The 17,038-nt window shown below is 40.4% G+C and overlaps 1 protein-coding gene across 1 annotated transcript in view; it reads left to right on the top strand.

Annotated features, from left to right (window-relative positions):
• The window catches only part of TSNARE1 (t-SNARE domain containing 1), a gene marked incomplete at its 5' end in the record, with an annotated part of 395,143 nt that overhangs the window by 206,406 nt on the left and 171,699 nt on the right, over positions 1-17,038 (top strand). Inside the window, one exon of the mRNA XM_082315677.1 lies at positions 4,309-4,391. Coding sequence (XP_082171803.1) covers positions 4,309-4,391 — 83 coding nt within the window. The remainder of the gene's footprint in view (positions 1-4,308; positions 4,392-17,038) is intronic.

Raw genomic sequence — 17,038 nt, forward strand, 5'->3', positions numbered from 1 at the left:
ATGTGCTTTAGCCGGAAAATTAGAAATCTCTTCCTAATTCCTTGGTGCATTTGTTTGCAACCACCATCTGCTTTGGTGCAGCCCCGTCCCTCAGTTTAATAAAATGGCATTAGCATTGCCTTAAGGTTTTTGTTTTTGCAATTGTACCATAAATTTGTCATCACAGACTGAGGACAGAAAATCGTTGTGGTATTCAGGCTCCTTGGAAAATCCCAGACCCGGGGCTGATTATCACAATTATTTGGGAACAGAGTCACTGTCCCTTCATACCAAAGCCAAAGGAGAAAGGAAAAGGCAGACCCTTCCAATAGGTTTTTTCCAGTCTACCTAGGATCCTACCGCCCCTCTGGAAATACTTGCCTTTCCATCCCCAAGCAAGGTACCCTGGCAAGGAGGCTGAAAGTGAGCAAGGTGAAGCTGTGAACCGTCACTAGCATTCAGCAAAGATACAGTGACATATCTGTGAATGACACATTCATCATTGACTTATTACCATCATTAACATATTACTTACTTCCTTGTGATTTGACCCAAATTCTCTTTCCTTCTCTTGCTTTCCTGTGTTAATCAACAGCAATATCCAGTTAAATTGTGTTACATATTTATGTCTCATTTGTATAGAGTTTTAGAGCTGTTTAGTGGATTTTGTTTGTTTTAGTTTTTCCCCTGTGTCTCAGGATAACAAGTTGTTACAAAAAATGTTTTAAATGGGAGGTTTGCTTATTCTAAGCCTCGTATTCCCCTGTTAGGAGAACGTGTGCAGAAACAGTGCCACCAGGGTCCAGCCTCCTCCTGTAACATCACATCAACTCATACAGGACATGTAGCACATGGCCGTCCTGCTTGTGAAAACCCGCACTGGGAAAAATGTAGATGGTGTTTGCAGAACACGGTGCATGACATACAATTAGCCCATTCCGTGCAGTGCTAAGGGGGAGTTCACAGCGTTTAATTTTATCTAACAAAGGCAAATCTCCTTAGGCCCCCCTGCAGGCAGCAGAAAGTGCTAGCTTGCTCTGAAGGGCCATTTAAGGAAGCTAAATTAAGCTCCTGCTGTGATTTAACCCTGCCCCAAGAGGAGCACAGAGATTACTCTTGATTTAGTCTGATGTCTTTCATAAATTTCTCCTCTGTAGCTCTTCCATGTCTAAATGATTAATTTTATGAGGACAATCAGCCTTTAAAAGGCATTGAGTAGTGAAAGGTGTCTGCACTAAGGTCCTGAGAAACATCAGATACATGAGCAAGTTCTGTTACTTTGATTAGGTGACTGTCAAGGTGTTCAGCACACTCCCTCCACCTCTTCCAAATTTCCCAAATCCCCCCATCCCTTCCAAATCCCATCACAAGGTAGCTTAATACCTGGAAGTGCTTTCCTACATAAAGTTGTATTTTGTAACCCAAAACTATGGTCAGACCTTTGCTTCTAGAATTAACAGGTGTCCCAGCAGGATATATTCTTAGTTTTGGTTCAGTTTTTTACCTGACTTTTTCTTCTTTTCTCCACATCCTAACATGTGTCACAGCTTGGCTGTAGGAAAGCTACGGCATGTTGGATCTTTGAGTGGTCAGGAGCTGAATTTCAATTGATGTAAACTGGTGTTGACCCAATGGTTAGTTCTTAGGGACTTCCACAGAACATATAAAAATTTTTTTAGGCAAAACCAGTCTGGTTTACTATGCATCATGTAGTCATGCTTAACCATAGAAGTAAATACTTGTCAACAACTAGGCAACTAAGAATTTGTCACCTTGGGTGAGTGACAAATTATTCTGGCTGATGCATCCTGTCTGTGTTAATGTCGTATTAACTCTTTTGGTTTCTCTGCCTTGTGCCCTGTTGTTTCCATATGCAGAGACACTCATATACATGGTGCTGGAAATTGGATTGGGGCTTGTAGTTGCCAATTACGCAGCACTGTCCTAACGTGCAAACAGAGAAAGCAAGCACTACCCTGTCCTACAGAGCCAATCTAGCCCAGAGATCGACCACTTTTCATCTGTTTCTCAGTTCTAACCAGAAAGCATCCAATGTCCCTCTACTACTACTCCTATAAAGTATAAATACTCCTATAAATATGTAGAACGACCAGTTACTGATTTATGGGTCAGCCTCAATGTCTGGCTGGAAAGACATCAGGGCCAGCCCTGGAGTTGGGACATCTATTCCTTTTAAACACAAGTGTGATACCAATTGACAGTGATAGCACTTGTGGAGATGTGGTAGTAGGGTTTTCCTTGTAAACTTGCCTAGGACATCATTACTATCAAGTGACAGGTTTAAATCTGTCTACCATGTTTCACTCACAAGAAACACCTTGTTTCTCAGGCACACCTATTTCAGGTAGACCCTGGGTAGATCCACTCACATGGCAAAAATGCTGCTCACTGCAGTGTGCTGTTGTGGCATTCATGTTTCTGCTCATAATTTTTGGTAATTCAGCACCATTTTTTTCTACTGGTATTGAAAAGAAAAATCTGACACTTTCCCAGAAATGCCTTCAGATCAATGCAATACTAGGACTAAACTCTTCAAGGCTGTCACACTGATGTGCACATGTGTGTGGATGCAGCTCTTCTAAGGATCTGTAGAAGAAAATTTGATATTTCTTCACAGAGGTTGAGTTCCTTAGAAGCCTTTTGATCTCTTCCTGCTGAGTCCTGAATGCAAGGAAAGCATTTGGGCAGAGGTCAGTGATGCCAACGAAGGTCCACAGTGTTAAAGTCTTAATAAAAATTGTTTGAGAAGCATTGGGTATGACAATAAAATTACAGTATATCAATCTATAAAAGTGCCAGACGTAGTTTTTTTCTTGTGTACTACAGCACGCATAATCTAAAATAAAAGGAATGGAAAACCATCTCTCCCAGGTGTAATACAAGACTTTTATTTAACAGGATTCCAAGTGTTCAGCTGAAGTTTGTTTATTCCATGGTTCTGCTGGTTTGTGGTTTCTTTGCTCTTTTGTTTTGTTTTTAGGTTCAGTTATCAGAAATGCATAATTACATTAATGAAGTTGCAACACTGTTTACTTAAAAATGGCAAAACCTGAACACAACCATTTTCCACAGTTTATTTGCAAGCCTTCATTTCTTTACCCATCACAAAAGTGGCCAGCCTGATTGATGTTCTGTTCTTCAAAAATAAAAGAATAAATTACTTAAATCTTCTGTGGCATATCTTAATCCAACTCCTAATACCATCAGTTGAAGAACTTCCATTAATTTTATTAAGGATTAGAGAAATCCCTGGAACCTTATTCCCAAATTTCTACCTGTGGTTGAATTCCTCCTGGCTATTTTCATATACTCCATGGTGTAATATCTGCTGGAAAACACACAGAAGTAGACCAAGTGCACATACTCTTTCATTGTGGCCAGAAATTATTGGTTGCACATCTTGTAGGGGACAAGCTGGACTCTAAGATTTCTGCTGGAAACACAAACCCTTATTTGCAGGTTTTATACCATAGGTGTTTCGCTTTCTAAGCACAGCTCTGGAGTCAAAATTAATACTTGCCTTTGATGGAAGTGGGGAGCTGCCAGCTGCAAGGTGTAGCTGATGATAATCTTTCTTTTCTAGTCTCATTTTGATTCCTCGTGGTTCCTCCAGCTTCCCACCTTGTCAGATCTAGCAATCTAGGGTGATATTCTTCTCCCTTAATTTTAGGTACCAGCAATGTGTCTCAATTTGAGTCATCTGTAGAGATCCCCCTTGCAGCTTTGAAATGTGATCCAGGAGTTTAGGTTGTGATTCATCTGATCTGATCAGCGGCGGGCAGCTACTGTAGGGTGGGATGAATTGCACAGTACGAACTTGCTCTCTGTTGACTGTGATAGTGTCTGAGGTGACTTGCTCAACTACAGATACCTGGGGATGGTCAATAACCCACATGTACTCAAATGAATCTTACCCCGGAGCTCTAATAATGAGATGATTTCAGATACAATCTGCTATGTCCCTTCTGTAATTTAGCTCTAATCTAGTAAATTTACCAGCCTTGAGCTGATGATTTCCTTTGAATTTCCTATCAGACTTCCCATTGGTTTCAGTGAGAATGGGATGAGCTGCTAAGCTCCATCCTGTCTAGGAACACAGGGAGACCTGTCAGTCATACTGCCTCTGACTGATGGGTTAAGTGTTCATCAAAATGGGTGGCGTTCCTATTTCCCTGTAGTGCTATAGCTTGCAAACAAGAGGCTGCTTATCGTTTTATGCCCATGAGTAAATTACTGAATTGCTGTTGGTATAAATTCTTTGTTTTAGGTTTGTACCCTGTAATCATCTTCTATTATCTTAATTTGCAGATAGCATTGAAGCCAACATTGAGACTGCATCTTCTAATGTAGAATCAGCCAATGACCAGTTGGCAAAAGCCAGTCAGCACCAAGTAAGTGGGACTAAAAAACCCTACGGATTCATTCAGTAATAGTATTTAAAGTAAAGAGAACACTTGGCGGCTGTGAACCACATGGCACATGAGCTGCATTGGATTTGTGCTACCTGGAAAGATGATAAAGCATACAATAAGTAAGAGCTAAGCTTTTTTTCTTATATATATGATTAAATTACTGTAGCATCGACAATTTGCATTAGAGTAGTCATTAAGAGATCTGCATATTAAAGATACATTTCCCAGTTGGAAACTCAACAATTAGCTACTGTTGTTCTTGGAAAGATGTCATAAAAAGTTCATCATTTAAGTGTATGTGTTTCTTATTGGAGTGTTTCCCTATAATCAGGCAACAGTGCTTTTCAAAAACAACTGAGTTGTCAAAAGACATGATGTGGTTGGTGAATAATGGCTATGGGAATGGTGTTCAGCACTTTTTAAAGGCAATTTGAGGGTAGGGTTTTTAGGGGTTTTTTTCTTTTTCTTCATTGGAGCAAGAATAAAACACACGCACACACAAACATTAATCTTTTTGAAAACTGCTTGACCAGAAAGAACTGTTCGATGGTTATAGTTAGTACTTTCTAGGGATGAAGAGGGAGGAGGCGGAGAAGCAAACAAAGAAAAAATTGTTATTGCTTGCATTGGATTGACAGAACAAAAGCTGTTAGTTTCCTTTTTTTCTCAATCGTAAAATGGTTTGTTGAAGTCCAAAGTGAGTTTCATGTATCTGGAGTCTTGTTATGACAAAATGTAGCTGAGGTTCATGCAAGTACATAGTGCCTCCTTGTTGGTCCTTGGACACAATTAATTCTGAAGGTCTGAGGCAAACCTCCAGACCAAAAGAGTAAGAGATACAGGCATTTTACTCCACTGAAAAGGAGTAATGTGATTTTAAAATTATCTACAGCTCATTTTCTGTTGAAACATACTTCACCAGCTGTGGATAGTAAGAACAACTTTTGTAGAACTTTGATATTGCAGAAACTGTGTGATCTTCACTACGGTTTGGTTTTAAAGCCGTATATATAATATGTGTCACTCTGCATTTAATCCTGCATTTGCCTTGAAAAGAGCCTGTTGCATTTTTATTGCATGAGGTCTGAAATGAGACAAGAATAAATTTAATACTTGACAGTAGAGACGATTGCAAAGCTGCAAATGAGTTAATGACAATTTTGGCTAAGAAGGTCAAAGAGTAGTCAGGCAGAAAATGAACGCAGCACAGTGTAAAGGATCTGCTTTCTTCAGCCAGCAGGAGCTGCTGAAATAGCCTGCCCAGTTAGGAGGTCCTTTATTCCTCAAATATGTTGATCAAGATGAAGATATAGCCAGTTTTAGCAAGTCAATTGCTGCTAAGGGCATAAATATGTACTGACTGGTATTTATGGGAAAACACTTCAGAGTCTCCCTTGCCCTTGAAACAATCTTGTATAGACAAATATCACTTCGAAAAAATTCTGCTGCCAAAGAAAATGTGCAATCCAGATCTCCGGTAGAGGACAGGTAGCTATCCTGTACACTACTGGATGAGGATCACTAGACAAATGCGTGCAACCCCAGCTTGCTCTCTGTCACCTCTTTCATGAGGTTCCCTGAGATATGGACAGAAAATGAGGTGAAGATTCTGTGACTTCAATTGCTGGCCTGCTGTCTGGGGTTTGTCGAATGGCATATGACGCCTCCTCTGTTATGTGCCGTGATATCTGCTCACCTTACATCCAAAAGGAGATTGTCTCCATAACGTGACAAAAAGGGTCCTGGTCACACAGTCCTCAAGGGCTTTTGTAGGAAACAATGTTGGTGCATACATATGGATAATACAGTGTGAATATCGGTCATCCTTCCAGGTTGTATGTGCGGTTTTGGCTGCTTTAGAAATATCTAGGATGGATTTGGGAGAATGATCAGCCAGATGGCTTTGTGAGGGAACTGCTTTCAAGGGAGCTGCCATAGTTTTACATGCTTTAAATTCCCTCTGTAGTTTTCTGTGCTGCTCAGAGATCAAAAGCACAGATTGTTTTTTAAATCTTACTGAGTAGTTTTCTCTCTTTTGTTAAACTGCCAATTCATTAATGTATTTTTCTGTTACCTGTGATCTCTAGTACAGTGTGATTGTCTTGTAAACGCAGACTGGCTTACATACATTTGTTATTTATTCCTATTTATATGTATATATGTATATAAATATGTGTGCATGTAGTATTTTTATGAGTATATCGACAAATGTATACATAAATTGAGAAATCAGAAATGTCAACATCACTGAAACATTCAAGATTAAGACCTACTGTAGACCTTAATGAACAGATTTTTGTCAAGAATAAAGATTAAGTGACTGGTTATTTAACATAATATTTGCATATAATGCAATGCAGTCGCTTCAACAATACAACTTGGACAGCCAGTCTCAACCTGTATATTAACATAACAAAGCATCAGTAAATAGCTTTTCTTTAACTAGTACAAAATAAGGCATTTAGGTTCCCTGAAATGATAGAAATGTTTAAACAAATGTAAATATCTTCCTGCTGAGCATCTTTGTCTGCATTTTAAATTTTGTAAGGTGCTCCTTCATCTTGAGATGTGTGTGCTAACAGTAGTGTTTTATTACTTTGGGTGAATTCTCATGTCCTCCATCTCAACTCTTCACCCATCCACAAAAAAACGCCAACACCCGCTCTCCCCCAAAACCATAAAACAATAACAAAGTACATATGAGGGAAATACATGGTAAGTAAGGTAGTGGTGGCCAACTTTCAGGCTGGACAAGGCTGCAGGGTGGCTCAGTGCAGCCTGCAGCCGGCCCCTGCTCTCAGCCCAGGGAAGGGAGCAGTAGGTGGATGTGCAAATGATTCTGCTTCCCTCCTCTCTGTTCCCTGCCATCTCCTACCCCATGGGCCCGCACATCTTCCCCCTTTTCAATGGACATATACATGCAGGCTGCATCATGAGACAGGTGTAACTCTTCGCTGGTCACCGTACAGAGGTGAGATACCAAATTGCAACCCTTGTGTGTCTTCATCTGACATGAGGCAGCTTGTCTCAGCAAAAGGGTTGGGAACTGTTGTTGTAAGAGGCAGGACCAGACAGCTCAGGAAAGTAGATGGTCTCAATTTAACATTACGCTCTCGATCTTAGATGCCACAGGAAGTCCCGGAGTCCGTGTTGGGTACCATAATTGGCAGCCACTTTGTTGCCTGTAGTCCCTCGTCTCAGCTGTAGACTTCACCCCCTGACAGTAACACTTCCCTGCTTCGCAAAGTAAATTCACTAAGGCCTCTGTGGTGGTCAGTTATTCTGGAGACTCTATGGATCATATAGAAAAATAGCAATACCCATTATGCCTATCCATGATGTAGAAAAAGTTTATCTTATGTCATATTCACTTTATCTCCATAAATTTCTTCCCTGCCATTGTAAATCATTGTACACGTTCTGATTTCAGCACTGCTTGATTTATATTGGGTGAGAGGTTCTTGCTCTATCTGTGCAGCAATAGAGGACGTGGTAGATGAACTTGTACTTAATCATAAGCAAAAAAGTTATTACACCCCAGAGGCAGAAAAGGTTTAGTGGGAGCTGTCAGAGCTTTGGAAGAAATATTTTTTTTAATTATTAGCAGATTTTTCCCCTAATTTTAAATTATTATAATTACAGAATAATTGTTTGTGCTTAAACTTATTTTTACTACAGGTAACAGTTAAGCTGGGCCACTGCATTATCTGTAGGAACAGGCAGGATCAAAATGCAGATGAAAGCATAAATTTTGGATATTGACTTCAGGAGTAGAGGAAGAGAGGCCTGTTTCCATACAAAACCCCTCTTGGTCACAGAAATTTGACAATTTTACTTTGTTGTCCTATTTTTCACTAGAAAATTCAAGTTTAAAAGTGACTGAGAGGCAGACAAGTCTGGCAGAGAGAAGCCAGAAGTAATCTCCTGCAGCAGACTTGCTTCAGTGCCTTTCTTTTCTGTGAGGGTCTCATATCTCTTGGACCTAAAACAGAAATGACGACCATCGCCATTTAATATCCATGGCCCAGATTTGTCTCCTGAAATGTCACTGACCATGCCCCTAGAGAAAATGATTCATCCAACCTATCTTAAAACACCAATTTTATCACGGGTCAAATTGGTCTCTGGAAGATAGGGATTTATTTGACCAAACACAGGTGGTGGAGCCATGTATGTCTGAGTAAAGTGTCTGGACTCCCTTTACACTGACTGGGAGGAGGACTTGCTTCCAGCTCACGGCTTGTCTCACCTTACAGGAGATGTCTAACATAGGTCTGATGACTGCCTCTCTGGAGATGCCTGTTCCCTCCTTTGTCTGTAAAGTCCAGATGATAGAAATTACACTGCAAACATTTCAAGGGAAAATGAATCCCACGCATATCACCTAGCTCTTTATCACAAAAAAAAAGGGGAGATCTAGACACCTGATGATCTCAGTACCTGCCTTTGAGATTAGCTTAGGTGGGCTGAACATCACACGGAGGGGCTGGCTGTGACAAGATGAGCAGTTTTACTTTGCTCAGTTTGTTCATAGCTTCCTGCAGATGGATTGAGAGGAAGAAAAAGAAACAAATGCAGACTCCACAGATACATATTAAACCAGTTACTCTTTTTGACGCAAAGTTTGGCCTAAGTTCAGCTTGGCCGCACTGACTGAAGGACTCTGTGTGCTGACTGTTGAAGCTAATTTGTTTTGGAAGAGCTGCTTGTGTTGCTCTGATTAATGCTGGTTGCTTTCCTTCCCTATATCCTCTGTGGAAGTCAAGCTAATTTGGATTCACTGGCATCGCAAAGGCAAGCAACAGTTCAGTGACCCACTTGTGTAGTCTAAGAACAATGAGTTTTTTTCCTGTAAAGAAGCAATTCCTGGGTCTGGCTTTCAGGGATACACAGAGGGGCACTTTGAAGGCTGGAGCTTTAAGGAAAAAAGCCTCATAAATCTGTGACATTTGCAGAGAGATCTTATTGCCTGGGGACCACCAATAAAGGGCTGGCTTCAACTTTTGCACAAATAACTCATTGGTATTTTAAAAACGAAAGAAAATTTGAGTTTCAAAAATCACCTCCTCAGTCTTTGAAATTTCTTGGCATGTTATCCTCTTAAAGCACTTGCTACTTATAAATACTGTGATAATGAAGATTGTCTTCTCCTCTTCCCCGTGGGTATGCACTAAGATCCTGACTTACACTGCCGTTAAATCGTTTTAAAACTAATAGTTTTAAAACTACGGTGTACAGCCAGTTAGCACCACAATATGATGGGATTGCACTGCAAAGCCAGGGAGGACCGGCGCGGCTGGAATAGTCTGACGCAAAAGCAGCTTCATAGCTACTTAATGTCTTAGGACAAGAAGAATCTAGAATCTTGTAAGGCAGATTCGGGACTGAGATGTAATGACAAGCTACTGCTAACTATAAGATGCAGCGTCTACAATCAACCTCATGTTGCTGTTGCTTAGCTGTGTCTGTCGCCAGTGTGAGTGTGGCTGAGCTTGCTGCTTCTTTGGGTAATTAGCACTTGGAAGTTTTATTCGGGGGATTATGAAGCTATTCTTTCTTCTGGCGGTTTCTGCCTGTGAAAGTGATGGGAGCTGAATTAAAGCTGCAATAGGAACTCAGAGCTCTGTAAGGACTCCAAGCAAAAGCCATTACTGAAGTGACTGTGTAATTACAAAACTGAGCCTTAATCCCCCTCTTCAGCAGCAGAAGAAAACTTTGCCGCCATTCAGAGTCCTCACGATTCCATGCCGTGATCTTCAGTTAGTAAAAGAAGTCCTCCCTAAATTGGCTGAATCTCTCAAAAACAACCAATTTGCAGTCCCTTTCTGCTTTCTGTTTCTCAGTCTGCAGCAACACACTCACACCAGCTCAATTCAGAAATCTCTGCCCGGGCTTCCCACTCAGAACTGATTTCTTCAACTTCAAAGCAATTTCTCCTCCATAGCACTTGTTTTCCTTCCACCCCTTCCCTCTCCCATTAAGCCATATCTTTTCATTTTTGCTCTCAATTCCAGTCTCTCAGTCCTCCCCTGTTGACGCATGGCTGCCAGCAACACTGCTGCTTCAAACAGTCTGTTCCCTTATAACGATCCCACTAATTTGCTTGCCCCAGGTTGCTCAAAACCTACCACACAGGGATGTTTGCCTCTGTCACCTGTCAGATGTGCCCCGACGTGGTCTGTACCGCTACGGAGCCTTGAAGCAACTCCTTGCTGCATGCTTGCCCCGACTCTCAGGCTCCTTTTGTCTTGGCAGTCTGCTGTGGCCAGCGAGCAAGGCTGTCTGTAGCAGTGCTTTGAACAATTCAATTGTTTTGCCCTTTACCTTCCCTCGACAAACAGGCAGCAGCGGCAGCAGCAGGTGGTTGGGATAAAACTTGTGCTTCCTTTTTTCCTTGCTTCATTGGCTCCCTATGAAAGACAGGCTGAGTTTTCAGATTTAAGAGTGTTTTATTTTGAAGCAACTTCTGTTTGTGTGTGGTTTTTTACTCTACTTTAATGCAGCCCATTTGCAAAACAGCTGCTTGCCATAGGAAATGCTGTTCAAGTCAGCGACAGCCCAAGTGATGAATGAGCTGCGTGAATGCAGCAACTTAACCTCAGTGAGGTCTGAGCCATAACATTTATTTAAACCTACCTTTGGTGGTTTTTTTTTTGGTTTTTTTTTTTTTTTTTTTTTTTTGTAAAAAATGGATCTGTGTGATCAAATATTTATTGGGAAAGGGTTTGTTAGAGCTTTTGGATGTCATGCAGTTTGGTGCTTTTGCATGTGAAGGTAAAATCTTTCAGGCTATTTGTAATCACAGCTGAACATCTCTTCATTTGTACCATCAAAAAGAGAAAGTTGACTCAGCCAGGTGCTAGCTTAATCTTTCTTTCTTTTATTATAAACCATGCTCCGTACGATTTCTGGAAGAAAAAAAAAAAAATGTCTATTGTGAGCTCACTTTTTATTCAAGCACAAATCACTCCTTTCTCAAGGAGGAAATGGAAAGGGCAAGAGTGGAGAAGAAGGGAAGGATATGACGGAAGGGTTGGGAGCAAATTTAGCAGTGAGGCATTGCTGATGAAGCTGCTTTGGCTGGTGAAAGGATGAGTGGGTAGCTGTAGTCTTAACCGATTGTTCACCTTGGTGGTATGCAGCACTGGGACTGTATCAAGTCAAGATTCAGGAATATTCATTGCATTTTGCACAGGGGTCTGGATTTAGTACTTCAAAAGCAAGGAGTTTGTGCATGAAAGCTGAACAAGTCTGATCTGTGACAATTCGGAGACGGCAGAAGGAAATCACATACTGCCTTTTGTTTTTCTATTTCAATTGTTTAACAAAATCTCTTTCCAGGGTACAATTTCATTTTGAAGGGTCAGAGATTAAAAAGCAATTTTCCTTTGCTGACAGCAGCATAAACTAGTGAGTTACATTTCTCTTAATGGCCTCATTTAACTGAGGAGTGAATGGAAATCCTTGGTTACTGAGTGGAAAACCACACTTGGAGTCAGTCATCCTTGTGCCCAGTGGCAGCACATATAATGAATTGCATTGCCCAAAGGTCAAAGCTTTGAGAAATGGTATAAAACTTGCCTCTTAATGGGCTAGGAATACCAGGAAGTTAGGAATATTAGCACTGGAGATGTATTCCTAACCTGGATCTGATGAAAACCAGGAGCAGAAAATACGTATGCCGGTTGGAGTCCCAGCTGTATAGCCTGAAGCAGGATTACACTGGGCTGTGAGCTTGTCAGATCTCATCAAGTAGCAAAATGGTCGATCTTGGTCAGTGTTCATACTGGAAACCTCCGCTGAAAATCTTCACATGCCGGCAGCAGTGTTCTTCTGTTCACTTTCTGAGTGACTCCTTCCCGGCACAGGGACACCGTCCAAACCATGCCACCATTCCTGAGGTATTTCATCAAGTTTTCATTATTAGTGTCAGTAAAGATGGCACATTGGTTTTCAAAGCCACAGTGAAATTCATAGTTGAATTCCAGTATGGGGATTTATATTCTGATTTCTGTGCCTTGACGTTTTACTTGGTTCTCATAAGCATCACTTTATCAGCTCATCTTTTTCGTAGGGACAGTATAGTGTCATCTCATCTTACTTGGTACTTAAAATTTAGGCAGTTAGTACAAGACAAGCTAAACTTCCTCAGCACATACCTCTGGAAGACAGTTCATCCTGCTTGTCCTGGATTTTGTACCTTAGTCTGTGATGAATAGTGTCCTAGAGATGAACATCTAGCCTTCATGCTGGTAGACCAGTACCTTCAAAAAAACACTTAACTACTAGGCAGCTAGGATTTGTTTTCTTCACCTAAAAATAAATATTTAGCACCCTTTTGTGCTGAGTAGAGAATCCTGCTGTGTTTCTGGCTTCCACTATGGAAGTCTGTTGTTCTTCCCAAAATCACAAGTCACCTCTGCCAGCTGTGTTTAAATGTAACAGAGAACCTGAGGCATCTCAAATGGTCAGAAGTAGCTGAGGAAGTAAATTCTTATTCCCTTATTGTGTTTTAATAACTATATTGATCTTGAAGGGAAAATTATATGTAAGGAGAAAGAAGTTACAGAACATGAAATTGCTTTTATTTCCACTTTGACAAAACCTGGAAGCACTTTAGTCAAAGGTCTTTTCCATATTCCTGAAAGAAATCATAGGCCTAGTAGGACACATTTGTAGTACAGCTATCAGGTCATGGCCTGGCACTGTCAGAACTGGAGAACAGGAATTGTTCAGTGCAACTTATGTTCAAGAGGAGAAAGGAGAGTGAATTATAGTCTTGCTAAATCTGACTTCATCAACGTACAAAGCTCTTGAAGATATTTTGAAATGAAGAATTAAAAGCATGGTGTTCAGTGTGTATCAGTGTTTCCCTAAATAGCTGAAAGAGTTATCTTGGTTGAGGTTTAGTTTGAATGAAGGCACCTGACTTTATCTGTCTTCTCTGTAGGCACCTACATCTGAGTTGAGTGTCTAAATCCCCTTTGTATTTGATGGAGATTGGTGGTATGATTCAGTTGCCCAACACAGGCCCTTTGACACTAGTACCATGTGAGATGCACTTGGGAATCTCAAACAGCCGTGTAAGGCTGACAAATACGAGACAGGAACTACAGGAAACCCACAGCCTCCTTGGTTGGCAGCTGGAGGTCACCACAAATGATACTGGATGATTCTGTGTGGGCAACTGAATTGCCAACTCAATGCAGTCAATAGAGACTGAAAGAAGATATTCAGCTGACCTCCCAGTAAATGTGAACTTTGGAGCTATCTGATTCACAACCTAGTCTTTATGGGTGGAGTTGAGTGGTTCTACTATGACTATAACAAGAGTTTAGACATCAGACTATGTGTATGGATGTGTAGCACATCAGGTATGGATACGTACAGCTGAACTGGTGAGAGATGGACTTGATAAGTGGGAAAAAATGTGGGTGGAAAATTATCTGAACTGTCAGGCCTAAAGGGATGGAACTGGCTGTGTCTGGCACAGGGCAGCCCATGGCCTCTTCCCACAGAGGTCATTCCTGTCAACACCTGGACACGGACACCCAATACATAGTTATATGCTAATAGTTGTACGGAAGTTTGAAAAAAAAAAAATAATGCTAAATATTATTAATCATATTTTTATTGGACTCTAATATCAAACAAACCAATTTTTTTTCATTATGCTTGATAGTTAGAAAGCATCAGGAGAACCGATTTTAGTCTTGGCTATTGATTGTGATCCAACAAACATAACTTACTAGTGAGATAAAGCAAAAATATTATAATTGGATCTTCTTTTTTTGTATGTAAAAGCTGGGGCATAACTTAAGCTAAAAATCAGTGACTTAGATGTCTTCTCTATCATAAAACAGATTGTCTGACACAGAGACAGCTTGCTGTAGATTTTTATCATCTAACAGAAGAGCACAGTTTGAGTTATAGACTCCTTATGGACCCTCTGGTCAACCAAAGAGACTGGCAACTACAGAGAGAGATCCAAATCTTTGTAGACTGTTACAACAGCATAAGTTGGAAAACATTCAACTCGGTCTTGCGCTTATAGTTTTGTAGGAAATTAATATTTTATTGGGTTTGGTGCAGGTGCATTCTTTTTTGCACTATATTCAGGCTAAGAGGGGAATGTACGTTGAGTCCATTGAGTCAGGCTATGAAACCTGTGAAGAACCAGAAACGTTTTTTTTTTGGAAGCAGCCCTGTCCAATATATCACTGAAATACTGTTAGGGAGCCATAAATCCAGGCAGTCCTGCCAAGTAAGCCAAATTTCAGTTCTGTCTTAGTAGGCACTCCAATAGTTCCTTTATCATTACTGTTGTTTGTATTTCTTGATAAACCAATCACTAGCCAACAGATTCTGCAGGCTTAGTTCCTACATTAAAATTAACACTGATGTAATGAAAAATTACATCAGTGATCTCAGTGCAATTAAACTAATCTAAAAATGTAGGACATTAACATTGCCCTTGAAAAGTCTCATTATCATTCTAGGTAAATGGGGAGGAGCTTCTTTCAGACACTCACCCCAATGAAAATCTTCTGCCAGTAAGTTTTGTTTTCCTTGGGCGCATATCGAAAGCCGAATCTGGAAAGTACACTTTGCCTGGTTCTGCTCAGACTTCCAGCAGCATGAGTCTTTTGATTTCTATTTGAATTGTTTCAGTGTAAGTAGAAAATCTAACCCTGGGCTTGTTTTAACCTCTAAAGTTGATCCTCAGTTAGTATAAATGTGTGCAGTTGTCTGGAATTAAGATTTTTACACCAGGTAAGAAATGTACCTTTTTCTGCTACAGTTACAACCTAGTAGTATCAGTTGTCATGGCTTACCTTCTTATTCATGGTCTATGAAGGCCATCAGCAATTAACATCAGAACCAGCATATCTATTTCTATATTCCTGTGTACTGTTTCTGAGTAATCTTTTGCCAACATCAGGAAACTACATGTATTTCATTACATTATTTCTAGGTTCTGGTAAGAATCCATCATGAAACTGTCTTTTCCTATTCCATCTGTTCATAAGAGGAACTGATTTAAATTGGTAATGGCTTGCCAGGGAGAAGAGCAACCTTAGCTCTGGCAACATTTAAAATGGTGTTGTCAGAAGTGAATAAAAACCATGCAAGTTTCTACAGAATGAGTAAGCCTGTGGAGGGACTCTGCAACATTCTCTAGAAGATGTAGTGCTTGGGGAGCACCGTCTAGGAACTCAAAAGTTTCTCTTTCCATAAGGAGAGGCAGACAAGGAAAAGCTGATGGAGAAATTTGCTTGCCAGGGAGATCAGTGGGTCATACTGTGCAGATGCAGATTGAGAAGTCATTTGGTTGGACAAGAGGAGGCTATTAAAGAGACTGAGGTCCTGCTGGCAGTAGTGGAAGACAGTGGTGGTGGTAAGGATGTGGATGTTTAGAGTGATGCCCCAACTACAGCTTTGGAGCTTGGCTCAGGTAAAGACCCAGAACAGTCCCAGTCATCCCTTCTACACATCAGCGGTCAAGCAAAGGCCATAAAGAAAGGGAGGTGATGACTTTTTCTTGGTAAAGTCACCTCTAAAGGAGGTAGACAACTGTCCAATGCAATGTTAGACTACTAATGACAGCCTTATGGCTGACAGTTCACAGTCTGACTATTGCATACAATAATATCAATTCCTGGTCTATTATAGGATGTCCTATAAAGCAAGGATGTCTCTTTTACATGTAATCTCCAAGTTACTTGAAAAGCATTGGTTCTGCAAAGAAAAAGAATCATACACTGATAGGAAGGAGTTTTTAAAGCTCCAGGATTTTATCACCACAGCACGTCAAATGAAGTAGGTGCTTAAAGGCAAAGCAAGCCCTCTAGTGCGTAGTATAAAACATTAAGAGACATTCGTATCCACAAAAAGCCCAAGGAGAAACAAAGCTCCCAAATGCTTTTCCTAGGTTCACAAGTACAGTGGCAAAGAAAGCACTGCTCCTTGAATACTCTACTGCCAGGGACTTCTTGTTATGTTGCTAAAACATAGGGAATTCATGTTCTGATACTGCACTACTGCTGTCCGGGTGCCTTCCTCCATAGATACTGGGGAGACTGTGGAGCAGACTGGGATTAAGGTCTTCTGTGGAATGATCTTACAAGACTAGAAAACGTCTAAAGGAACCATTCCCTCTTCATAAACCACAACTTCATTATTACATTTTTTTAAGATGACTCTTCAGAAAAAACAATTTATACAGTGGGTCAAAAATTCATTATGTTTTTTATGTCACAATAAATACTGCAGTAGCTCCATTTTTAGTGGGTCCATCTTGCGTGTATTCTCCATAGTTTCCTTTTTTTGGAATGTATCATTATTTTGGAATGTATCATTCTTTTTTTATAGGCAACAGTGCTGTCCATTTATGAGAAACAATTCTTGCATCAGTTCTTTTTACTGTAGAAGACATTTTTCTTACATAGATCTGAAACATATAAAAAAGTAAAATAAACTCTGTTCGTATTTATCTTTACTCTTTAGAGTCTGTCCCAGTGGATATTACTCTTTTCCTGAAACATTTTTTTTTTAAAGAGTTTAAAGAAAAGGAAATCATCTGTAACTTCAGGCTTTCACTGATGTCAAAGGCACACTTCTCATTG

Source organism: Platalea leucorodia, assembly GCF_965183815.1.
Source record: "Platalea leucorodia genome assembly, chromosome: 1".
NCBI lineage: Eukaryota > Metazoa > Chordata > Aves > Pelecaniformes > Threskiornithidae > Platalea > Platalea leucorodia.